The following is an 11,644-nucleotide window of genomic DNA, read 5'->3' as shown; positions in this document are numbered from 1 at the left end:
GCTCACGCCCGTAATCCCAGCACTCTGGGAGGCCCATCTCTACCAAAAAACAGAAAAATTAGCCAGGTGTGGTGGCACCTGTAGTCCCAGCTACTCCAGAGACTGAGGCAGGAGGATCGATTGAGCCCAGCAGTTCGAAGTTGCTGTGAGCCAGGCTGACACCACGGCACTGTACACTGGGCAACAGAGCAAGACCCTGTCTCCCAATAAACAAAACACCACAAATGGGCTCACATAAAACTTTGATCATGGGACAGTATGTGAGCACACCAGCAATTCAGAGGATCGTCTAAGCCAGCAGCGTCCAGTAGCCCCAACCCCAACAGACCAGACCACCTGCGTGCACTGTAAGTGAGATGGAATTTTAAATTCCAGCTCCTTGGGACACTGCTCCTATTTTGCATCCTCAGCAGTGGCGCCCCCCACCATCCTACAAAGTTCCACTGGGCAGCATCTACCACTGCAACAGCGCGCCTGAACAACCCCTCCCAAAGCAGGGCCCAGGTCTCAAGCATCTGAGCGTCCCTTACAGGCCAAGGTGACCTTTGGTAGTGGCACAGCACCAATGGCCCTGGTACTGGGACATGGCAGCCCTGCTAACCTGCAAAGAGGCCGGAAGAACGATGCAGAATGAAGTCACCACCATATCAAATTTATTATTCCAATGGCACTAATACAGCTGGACGTGCTCATGATCACACCGCACAGGACTTCCTGCCTTCTAGAAATTATCTACCCGCTTGTTCCTTTCCCTTTTCTGGAGGAAAAAGCCACTACGGGCCATTTACCCAAATAAACCTCTTAATGCGTTCATTTTAAAATTTTTTGGACATCTGAGTTTCCCTCTGAAGAAATGGAAAAAAAAGTTGGGTGTCCCACCCCGCCTCCCTCTCCCCCACCGGCCAAATCAGTCCCTGCAAAGAGGGCATCTCTGCGACCTGGAAATAAATATCGAAAGAAACGGCATCAAGTGTTAAGGTTGAGCGATGGCACGGAGTGGCCCCAGAACCTCTCAGGTGGAGCATCACTGTGTTGGGACAGTCTGAGGTGTCGTCTGATAATGCAAGGACGTGCTGCTGTGGTCGAACTGGGCGTGGGTGCTGTGCCCGTCCCACCCCGGGTGGGGGACGCTGTGGCAAGGCCGCCTACAATTTGTCCAGGAAGTTGTCCAGGGCTGGGATGCCTTCCTTCAGGCCTTTGCGCTTGCGGGTCTCCGCCACCACCTGGCTGGGGCGGCTGGTGTTGTCGAAGGGGTCTCCGGGCAGGATCTGCCAGTGGTCGAACACGCACTGGGGGAAGGCCTGGCCGCCCGTGTTGGACCTCAAGTCGGCGGTGAAGCCTGTGGGGACAGAGCAGGGACAGGCTCGCTGGGCTGCCCAGGAGAAGCAGGTCCTGCTGGGAACCTGGGAGAGCTCCTGGGCCCATGGGCACACGTGCACAGGAGGGCGGCTAGGACAACACCGCCCCTCAGGTCAGACATCCAGCCTGGTGACCTGCACCTCAGTTCGGGCTTGTTCATTCTAAGGCCACTGAGGTGAAATGCCCTTTCCATGGCTGCCACCTGCTCCTTCCAGGACCACCTGAGCTACAGCCGACCTTCTCTTCCAACTTAGGCCCTGAGCCACCTGAGACACATGCCCAAAAACCTTCTCATCTTTGGGTAACGGAACCTCCCCCAATATGTTCCATGACTTGATCCACACGGGGTCAGGGACTGGGCTGCCCCCACGTGGAGGGGGCGCAGGCTCCATTGACTACTCCTATGGGGCCCAGGCCGAGGGACACACCCTGCTGAGCCCAAGAACCAGGTTTCCTTCCCTCTGGCCTGGCCACAGCCACATTGGGCTGGCACTTACCAAAGGACTCGTTGACAGGCAGGTAGGCCTTGACGACAAACATGGGGGTGCCAGCCACCTGGGACTCCTCGAAGACATGGCCCCGCTTCCTGTTCAGGACACCGTAGATGCCACCAACCACTTGTTCTGGACACTGCCAGGAAAGGGAGAGAAAGCCATTCAGTGGCCACGGGGCAGGGCAGGACACCAGAGATCACGGGCAGGAGGGACGGCTCACCTGGATCTCCACCAGGTAGATGGGCTCCATGAGGCGGGGCTGGGCGGTCAGCACGCTGGCGTACAGGCAGCGCCGCGCTGTGGGGATGATCTGGCCGCCCCCACGGTGGATGGCGTCCGCGTGCAACGTCACATCGTGGACATCGAAGCGCACACCCCGCATGTTCTCCTCGCACAGTGCTCCCTGTGAGGGAGGACAGAGCCACGATCAAGGACCGAGCGCATTCCCTCTCTGTGCCAAGCCCTCAAGGTCTAGGCCCCAAGCAAACCGGGTGCATCTCCTGTTGCCCACTTCAACCCTCGCCAGGGGACAGGACTTCCAGCCTCTCTCCAGAGGCAAGAAACAGGTGGTCCCCGCACAGGTTATCTGCCTCCCAGGCCGAGGCCCCAGCTTGGCTCACAGGGGCTGTGCCCTCACCTCCTTGGTGGCCCACTGGAAGCCTGCCACCACGCTGTCCTTGATCTCGTTGAGGTACTGCACACCCTTGGTGATATCGGTGAGGATGTTGGGGCCGGTGCCATCGGGCCCAAAGCACCAGATCTTGCGGGCCTCGGCCACGTCCCACTCATATTTCTCGGCCAGGTATCGGGCCCGCTGCTTCAGCTCTTGGCGGGCGGACACCTCGCCCTTGTCGATGTCCTCAGCCAGGCCATCGGGGAAGGGCCGCGCCTTCATGTACAGCCGGTTGTGCTTGTTGGGGGACTTGGAGAGGCAGAGCACGTTGGACTCCTCACAGACCGTCTCACGGTACGAGACAACTGGGTCAGATTTCTGCAGAAAGAAAGAGAAGGTCACAGCCTCGGAGGTAGGGAGGCAGAGGCCACATTCAGAGAGGCATTCTCAAAGCTTCCCTGGCGAGGCAGAGTTGACATGGCCTGGCAGTGAGTGGCATGTTAAGTCGGAAGGAACAGGCGAATCTCACTCCTGGTGTGAGTACGGGGTGTGGCCTACGCTGAGTCCACCCGCCGCCAGCAGGATCAGGACAGACGCAGTCATCAGTTGGAAAGTGAGGTTTTGCGAGCAAGCCTGGCCTGAGCCTGTCACGTGTGCGTATTTCCTTACACACAGGAGAGTAGGGGAAGCTGCCATGCAGTTAATTCACAACCAGACCCCTATTCCCGCGTTGGGAAGAGCCCAAGAGCAACGACAAGGCTGAAGAAGCCTGGCAGGGAGGAAGGCCCATGGTATGGCCCAGCGCTGGCGGTGGCCTGTGTGGAGATGAGCTCAGCCCCGGGAGAAGCCCAGAGCAGGCAGTGGCCTGAGGAGGCTGGGTGGACACCGAGCCATCCTATCAGCACCAGTCACTCAGCCTGAGGGCGGACGCGGCGCCATGGCTCACCTTGATGGGGATGCAGGCGTGGTCCTCCTCCAGGTCCTTCAGGCAGATCTCCAGGTGCAGCTCGCCGGCACCCGCGATGATGTGCTCCCCGGACTCCTCGATGATGCACTGCAAGGGCCAAGCGTCAGCCCAGGGCACTGACAGGCAGCACCCCCAGGCCGGGGGGCAGTGTGGGCATGAACTCGAGGGATGGGCAGAGAGCAGGCTCCACGTCCCTTCCAGCTGCTGGGAGCGGCTGGGCTCCCCCAAGACCCGAGACCACCAAAGGCAGCAAGAGGCCCCATCAGCCTTGCTGCTGGACCCTGGCACGATTAACTCTGAAAAAGTTTAAGATCCACGGCCCACAGTAACCTATGGAAATCCCAACAGCCTAAAAAAACAGGCGGTGGCTACCTGGCCAGAAAATCACCACTTAAAGGGCAGCAGCTCTACCTCGGCAGGTATGGGCCCCCCACAAACCAGAGACCCTACTTTTCAGTCACTCAAATCTTAAAACCGTGGCAACCAACTGGGCCACACCTCAGGCTGCAACAAACCCCTCCCCCTGCAGGTGGCGTACTCGCCCTCGTGCCCACCTGCACCATGGGGTCCGACTTAGCCAGGCGCTTCAGCCCCTCCACCAGCTTGGGCAGGTCTGCCGGGTTCTTGGCCTCCACGGCGACCCTGACGACAGGGCTGACGCTGAACTTCATCACCCTCATGTTGTGGGCGTGCTCGAAGGTGGTGATGGTGCCTGTCTTCACCAAGAACTGGTCGACACCCACCAGGCCCACGATGTTCCCGCAAGGAACGTCCTCGATCGGCTCCACATAGCGGCCCATCATCAGGATTGTTCTGCGAGAGCAGCACGTGTCAGGGGGCTGGCAGCACAGCCCGGTCGGATGCCGGGAGACAAGGCCTTTCCAGAGCTGGTGGCCCTCCTGTCTGGAGTAGGGGTGACACCCCTGCCCAAGCAAGCCCTGGCTGCACTCCATACTCAACCCGGATTACTAACTCCACGGGATTCTGGCCCGTTAGGTATCACATCCCCTGCAGGTGCCACCGGTGTGTGCACAACAGAACCGAGAGCAGACGAAAGGCACCTGGTGGCCCACCTGCTCCCAGCACAGGTCAGGCTCCTGAGGAGATGGAGCACTTGCGCAAGCCCATGACTGCTGGGTGGGAACTGCCATTAAAAGTCCATCTTTGGGGTCACTGCCCACCCTGACCATGGTACAAGACTGTTGCCATCCCCCTGGAGCCTGAAGACATTTGCAACCAACTCTGAGCTAGCCTTCATCATGCAGTCCCTGCTTCCTGTGATCACCTAACGCGCCCAGGGACTTTGTTCATCCTCACTGGACCACAACAAAAGAAGGTGGAAAGAGCTTGACACTACACACTTTCTCGGCCACCTGCTGAGCAGCAGAGGAAGCAGCCGCAGGTGGCGTTCAACTGCTCACCTCTGGATGGGCTTCAAGTAGAGGTCCTCCTTCTTCCCAGGGGTGTAGTTGGGTCCCATGATCCTGACCTTCAGGCCGGTGGACACCAGCCCCGAGAAGACACGTCCGAAGGCGTAGAACCGACCTTTGTCGGAGGTTGGCACCATTTTGGAAATGTACATCATAAGGGGGCCTTTGGGGTCACAGCTTTTAATGCCTGAGAAGAAAAATGTCCCAGTGGGGGCAGCTTTACGGCCCTGCAGCTCGTCCTTCCGGAACCCTGCACTGGACCAATGCCTTCTGCCCAGAGCTGCGCACTATAGCTCAGGCACCCCCTGCCACATACCCATGGCAGCCTCGTCGTCCGGGGGCCCCTCGTACAGCAGCTCACAACGGTACTTCTGGGCCGTCACAGGGGAAGGCAGGTGGATGGTAATCATCTGCAGCAGGGCGTCCCCAGCAGGCAGCCAGCGGCGCATCACAGCCTGGGGACAGAGGAGGAAGGGCTTGCACAGGAGCTTGGGGGACCCCAGGGTGATCGTGTGCTCACCCTTCCTTCCTTCCTTCCTTCCTTAGGGACCTGAGACAGCCAACAGTTAGGAACCATGTTCTCCTAAAAATCGTGGCCCCTTCTATAAGAGGGTCAAGGCACTGCCCTCACCTGCCCACAGGCTGCTGTGACACCTCAACATAAAAGCGCCCAGAAACGGAGGTCCCAAGGGAGAAAGGCCGACAGCCATCCCCCCAGTTGGGGATCTAAGCCCCCAGGACCAGGGCTCTCTGACAACTCTAACAATGGCAACCTGAAGCCCACTCAGTCCAGGAGACTGGCTGGGACTGGGCTCCCTCCTGCATGGGGCCGGCCCCTCCCACGCACCTTCAGGAGGGGTTTGCCTTCTTTGTCCTTGTCCTCACTGTCCAGCTTGATGTCCAGTTTTTCGATTAGTTTTGCCGTCTCCTCTTTCTTGAAATTCATGATCGCGTCAAACACCTACATTCGCGGTCACGAGACAAGACAGCACATGTGGAAAGAAGTAGGAAGCCACCACTGCTTCCGCTCCGGCCCCTTAAGGACAGGTGCGGCACAGCAGCGGCCCCGCGGAGCCTGACCCACTTACCACCAAGGGCGTGACCCCACAGAGCAAATCCCAAAAAGCTTCCCAGTAAATTATTCATAAGGAAAAAAGACCACCTGACTTACAAGTGAGAAAACTTTAACTTACGAAAATAGACTCCTAGTCAAAGCCCCACCTGCCCCTCGTATCTAACCTAGCAGAGAAGCCGCCTCCTGCCCCCCATGCACAGTCCAGGAACCTTGACGTTAACCTGTCCAGATGCGACCTGACTCTGAAAGTGCCTGCTCGCTCTCTCGCCCCTGCTGGGAGCTGACAGCAGCAGGTCAGGTGACCTGTCATGGACTCCAGGTGCAAGGAGGATGCTCCCATCACTACCAACAGCCAGAGGGTGCCCGACCAGAAGCCACCTGCCATGGGGGGCTCAACTGGGCTCCAGCTCCTCACCTTGAAGATGGGGTCTAGGATGAGCTGGCAGAACGTCCGGGGCAGCTTCTTCCCATCGGCATTGGTGGCTGACTTGCTGAATTTGCCATTGGCTGGGTCAAAGTACCTGGCAGAGAGAGAAGGCCCAACCCATCCAGGTTAGGGGTAGGGATGACTCAGGCCAGGGTCAAGGGTAAGAGCTTGGGCAGGAGGACCCCACCAGGGGTCTGGTGAGCTTGAGCTTCGTCCTAAGCGCCACCCCCACCCCACTGGAGTGTCCCGGATCCGCTGTCCCCTGCCCCGCGGGGCTCACCGGTCACCCCACAGCTTCTTCATCATGTCCTCCACTTTCCTGGCCCGCTCGGCAGGCCCAAGCTGGCCCTCGCCCTTGGCTGCAAACTTGGCCACATACATCTCCGCAAACTGCTTCAGGGTGAAGGCCCAGCCATGCAGGCCAGACCCGAATCCCACGGTGCCGAGGACGGGGTCGATCTGGGAAAGCAAGAGAGGTGAGTGGCCTGAGCAGGGGCCGAGGCAGACCTGCAGCTTCCACCCCTCCACCAGGACCCATGGGCCTCAGACGCTCGATTTCTTCAGCAGACGTCAGGTCAAAGTGAAGAAATGTCAGTCATCATGTGGGGCCCGCCCTGCCTGCAGGCGGGAGGCACTGCTCCCTGAGCCTCCCGCACAAGGGCCAGATCTAGTCAGATGGGAAAACACCCCACCCCCTTCCCCCACCACTTCTGAGGTGAGCGTGCTTCTGGTCTTGAGCCCCCCAGGACAGCTCCCCGGGCCAGGTCAAAGCCCTTCAGCTTGCTGGGCCCACCCTCGCCGAGAGAGGGAAGGAACATACCATGATGTTGCCCATGGGGCCGCTCTCGCCCTCCCCGTAGGTGGAGATGATGACGTTCACGTTCTCGACGATGCGCTGGAAGGTCTGGTAGAGCTCCTCGGGCTCCAGCTGCAGCTCGAGTAGGGCCCGGTCCATCTTGTTCATCATCAGCACGGGCTTGATGCGCTCGGCGATGGCCTGCCGCAGCACCGTCTCTGTCTGCACGCACACTCCTGGGGGCAGGCAGGGGCACGGCGGCCGTCACCCAGAGGCAGGGTGGCCCAGGTTCCAGGCCCTGCCTTGGGGGACCTGCTGCTTACCTGACACGCAGTCCACCACCACCAAGGCGCCATCAGTGACTCGGAGGGCGGCCGTCACCTCCGAGGAGAAGTCCACGTGCCCAGGAGAGTCAATGAGGTTGATGAGGAAGCCGGAGCCGTCCTTGCTCTGCTTGATGAAGTTCAAGTCGTTCTCAGAAAGCTCATAGAAGAGGGAGATGGCACTGAGGAGGGAGGAGGGCGTCAGGAGGCTGGAGCCACCCCTGGCCCTCCGCTGTCCTACGTGCTAGACTCCTGAGCTAGGCCCGGGTTGCTGCCCAAGGGAGCCACTGATGCCGTCACAAGCCAGAGCCACCACTCGGCACTCTCCACCCTGTCCCCTCCCCTCCTGGATTACTCATCTGGAGTCAGACTTCGGGTTTCCCACAGGAGTGCCAACCCACCCTCTGCCTCTGCCAGGGATGGGGACTCTGGGTACCAGGACCCAGAGCCCCGCTCTGGCTTTGCAGGAGTCCCCACACCTGGACTCAAAGCAGCAGTTATCTGACCAAAGCAAGACTGCAGAAACCCCAGAGACCACTTTTGCCCTTTCTTCCTCTCTCCTCCAGCCCCACCTGAGATTAACCAGCGAGAACCTCCCAACATCACCAGCCTATGACAGACAGCAGTGACAGTCACTTGCACTACACCACTTTGGGAGCAGAAAACCGTCACAGGGAACTATCCTGAGCAAACACGACCGCTTTTCAGCATTCCTAGATGCCAGCTACACCCTCCACCCCCAGGAGTGACAACACAATGTCTCCAAACATTACCTAGTGTTCCTTGGGATAGGAGGCACATAGTCCTCAAGCAGGGAGAAGCCCTGGGTTAAGGGTCCTCCTCAAGAACCCCCAGCTCCCAATGCCCACCCACCCGTGCCTCTCCCCACCCGTCTCACCAACGAATCTCATTCTCTCCCCTAGTTTAAGACACCAGCTCTAGGCCAACCCATGATTCACGAGAAGGTTTCAGGGTGACAGTGATGGTGCCCACAGTTCTGCCCCACCCGCTCGGGCCCCCGTGGCCTCCAGCTGCCAGGCCGGCAGCTCCCACCCAGGTCCAGAGGGCGCAGTGGCAGCTCACGTTGACTTGATGGTGATGCAACGCTCCTGCTCGTCCTTCCGGGTGTCAGTAAAGCGAGTCTCCCCGGCCCGGGCCGAGGCGATGATGCCCGCCTTGCACACTAGGGAGTCTGTCAGCGTGGACTTGCCGTGGTCCACGTGGGCGATGACAGACATGTTCCGGATGTTGGCCTTCTTGTCCATGATGGCCCGGATCTGGTCTACCGTGAAGTTCACCTGGGGGAGGGGGGTGGCTCAGACCAGCCTGGAATTCCAGGAACCCGGCTTGGCACAGAACGTCCAGTCGATACTAAACTTCCAGGTCAAAGGCCGAGAAGGGGCTGGTGCTACGCTGTCCCCCAACACCCCCACCCGGTCTTCTCACCAGGGACCCTTTGAAAGCCACTCCCCCAACCTCCGAGAAACCACCGATCCCAGCTGCCATTCAGAACTGACAACCCGGAGGGCTGAGCGGTCTCCAAAAGGGACAACGAATTTCCTCGAGACCCAGCACACTATCGGAAGTGCCAGGCGTCAAATACGCACGAAGCTTCCCCCAAAACGCCCTCCATGTTGCCACTGGGCCACCCTGGCTGCCCTCGACCCACAAGCCTCTTTTAAACACAAGGTGACCCCTCTGCCTGGGGCACCAGAAAGGGCCCCCCACCCCCGGGGAGCACGAGCAACGCCCCCAGGCACAAGCCCACACCCGGGCTCAGAAAAGCCGCTTTTAGCTCTTGGGAGTCACAGGAAGGGCAAGGGCCCGGGACAAGGCTGCACGACGTCAGGAGGCGGTTTTTGGGGTGAAAGAGGGGACTTTCCTACGTGTCGCTTCCCTGGTTTTGCCATTTCCCCGCTGCCCACGGCCCCCGGCAGCAAATCCACCTCAAACTCGTGGCTCGCGGGTTACGTAAGGCGCCTCCCCGCTCCCACCGCGGTGCCCGCCATTACAGCCTCTGCCACATCATCGCTCCCCACCCCCATCGCCGCCACCACCCCCGCGCCGGCCGGGCCCGGGCTCCCGCGAGGCGGCGGCGCCCCCGGAATCGGAGACGGGGCTCGGCGAGGAGCCCGGCGCGCAGACATGGCGGCGGCCGCTTCCCCAGCCCCGACTCCGCCGCCGCCGCCATGTCTCCTCCCTCCCTATCCAGGCGGCCCCAGCGTCCCAGGCTGGGCAGCGCCGGCCCCACAGAGGCCCCGCCGCCGTTCCGGGGCACGAGCTGAACGGGGTTGCTCACCATGGTGGCGGATGGCGGTGGATTCTCCCGGGTAGAACCAACTCAGGCGAGCCGCGCCGAGGATGGCGGCGACGACGGCGGAAGAGAACGCTGACGTCAACACTCGGCCTTTTATAGGCGAACGCCGGTTGGGCGGATCATATGACCGCGTTGCGGGGGCGGGGCAAAGCGGCGTTCCGCGCAGGCGCACGGAGGCGCGTCCCTGTTAACCCATTGGGTGCCGGCCCAGGTTGCAATAGGTTACACGGTCAGCGTCCCGCGGGGGCAGTGGTGGTCCCCAAAGTGGGCGCGCGCCTCTGGTGCGCACTGTTCAAGTGCACAAAACGGAGAGCCTTGTTTTAGCTGAGAACAATAATCACAGTAACTGTATTAGCTTCCAAAATGCCAAGCACTTCTATTAAAAGCTTATCACAACGTGAATAGAGTCTTTGGACTTTTCCGAATGTCAGGTTCCTGGTTTGGGCATTGTTATGTAAGATGATACCCCCGGGAGCAGCGGAGAGAAAGGATACTCACGACCTCTATGTACTGTTTTGCAACTCCTTGCCTATTATCATTTCAACATAAAAAGTTTTTTTAAAAAACAGGTATCGTACAACCATTATGTGCTCATAATGATTAAAAATAAAATATATATTTTAAAAAGGCGTTAATCGCTCTTTTAGCCCACAAATATATACTGAGCGTCTACTGTGCACCAGGCATTGTTACAAATGTTGTGGATACAGCAGGGAACAAAACACCTTCCTGCCTTCATCAAACTGCGAGTTCTCACACTAGCCAGTAGGGTTTCTCTGTGCCTCAGTTTCCCCGTCTGTAAATTGGGAGGGGGGAGGTAATCAGTACTCCCTGATTTGGGGGAGGATAGAGTAAAATGAACTAAATACATGTACAGGGATTAGCACATTGCCTGACACCCAACGCTCAATACACGTTAGCTATTTTAATTAGCTATCATTGCTATTAATAAAACAGTTATTTCATTTCAGGGGCTGGTTTGCCGGGTCTCCGGCACCAGGCTAAGCGCTTTTCCTTGCGCAATCTCATTTTCTATTTCCTGTCCTCTCCAGGGGGAGGCGCAGGAAGACTGTTTAGCATTTGTGTCCTAATCTGACCCTAAGAAACAGTTTTCTGTATTTCAGATCTTTGGCTCGAGGAAACGAACTGATATTCCATCGAGTATCTTTCTTCTTTCTAAAGAACCCGGCTCCATGCTCCACGCACATAGTAGGCATTCAGTATTTCTTGCATCGACCAAGGATGTTCTCCTAGCACCCTTCATTCTGCACCCCCTCGGGTAAATTTTTCCCAAAACTCACTCTCTAAAAAGGAGAGCGACTGCAGTGCTTTTGCTGGACTGTGAGAGGGGGAGGTGAGCGTCCCCAAAAAGCGATGCAAATTCGAGCCTGGCCTCTGAAATAAACCTGAACCCTCCCCCCTCCCCCTGCAAATGCTTTGCGCACTCTGCTTTGTAAAGCGCTGTCACAGCCCTGCATTCATTTAACCAGCGATTGCTCCTGCCATCCCCATTTAACCCAGGGGGAGAGGCGGATGGAAGATTCGCAATAAATACCTATTGAATGAGTGGGGCTCGGAACGGCAGAGGGCGTGGCAGGGGGCAGACGTCAGCAGCACCTGCAGCACCTGCAGCTGGGTTCGTGACTCGCTTTCTGGGCCTGGCCAAGGCAGGCGCATGCGCTATGTGGGGGACACGTTCTTTGAGCGGATGGGTATCCGGTTTCTCATTCTTAATAATAATTTTTTTTTAATGTGTAAATGCACCGAGCGCCTGCTGTGTTGGGGGTTCCCTAGGAGGCACGTCGCAGCCGTTTCTTCCTTGCAAAGTGGGGGCATTTCAGAT

General features: G+C 58.5%; 1 protein-coding gene across 1 annotated transcript; it reads right to left on the bottom strand.

Annotated features, from left to right (window-relative positions):
* Nucleotides 1–645: 645 nt before the first annotated feature.
* EEF2 (eukaryotic translation elongation factor 2) lies at nucleotides 646–9,870 on the bottom strand. Its single transcript, XM_012646240.1, has 15 exons — nucleotides 9,784–9,870; nucleotides 8,568–8,782; nucleotides 7,485–7,666; nucleotides 7,186–7,397; nucleotides 6,646–6,824; nucleotides 6,354–6,459; nucleotides 5,711–5,824; nucleotides 5,180–5,318; nucleotides 4,855–5,050; nucleotides 3,988–4,246; nucleotides 3,413–3,520; nucleotides 2,491–2,844; nucleotides 2,074–2,256; nucleotides 1,857–1,989; nucleotides 646–1,339 (listed from the first exon to the last, which is right to left on the bottom strand). Exons 1-15 carry the CDS (start codon nucleotides 9,784–9,786, stop codon nucleotides 1,146–1,148), a joined length of 2,577 nt encoding a protein of 858 aa, XP_012501694.1. The 5' UTR covers nucleotides 9,787–9,870; the 3' UTR covers nucleotides 646–1,145.
* Nucleotides 9,871–11,644: the final 1,774 nt, after the last annotated feature.

Source organism: Propithecus coquereli, unplaced genomic scaffold (genome assembly GCF_000956105.1).
Source record: "Propithecus coquereli isolate 6110/MARCELLA unplaced genomic scaffold, Pcoq_1.0 Scaffold241, whole genome shotgun sequence".
In the NCBI taxonomy this organism is placed as follows: Eukaryota; Metazoa; Chordata; class Mammalia; order Primates; family Indriidae; genus Propithecus; species Propithecus coquereli.
The sequence above is the reverse complement of the archived record's forward strand: the minus strand, read 5'-3'. Positions and strand labels throughout refer to the sequence as shown.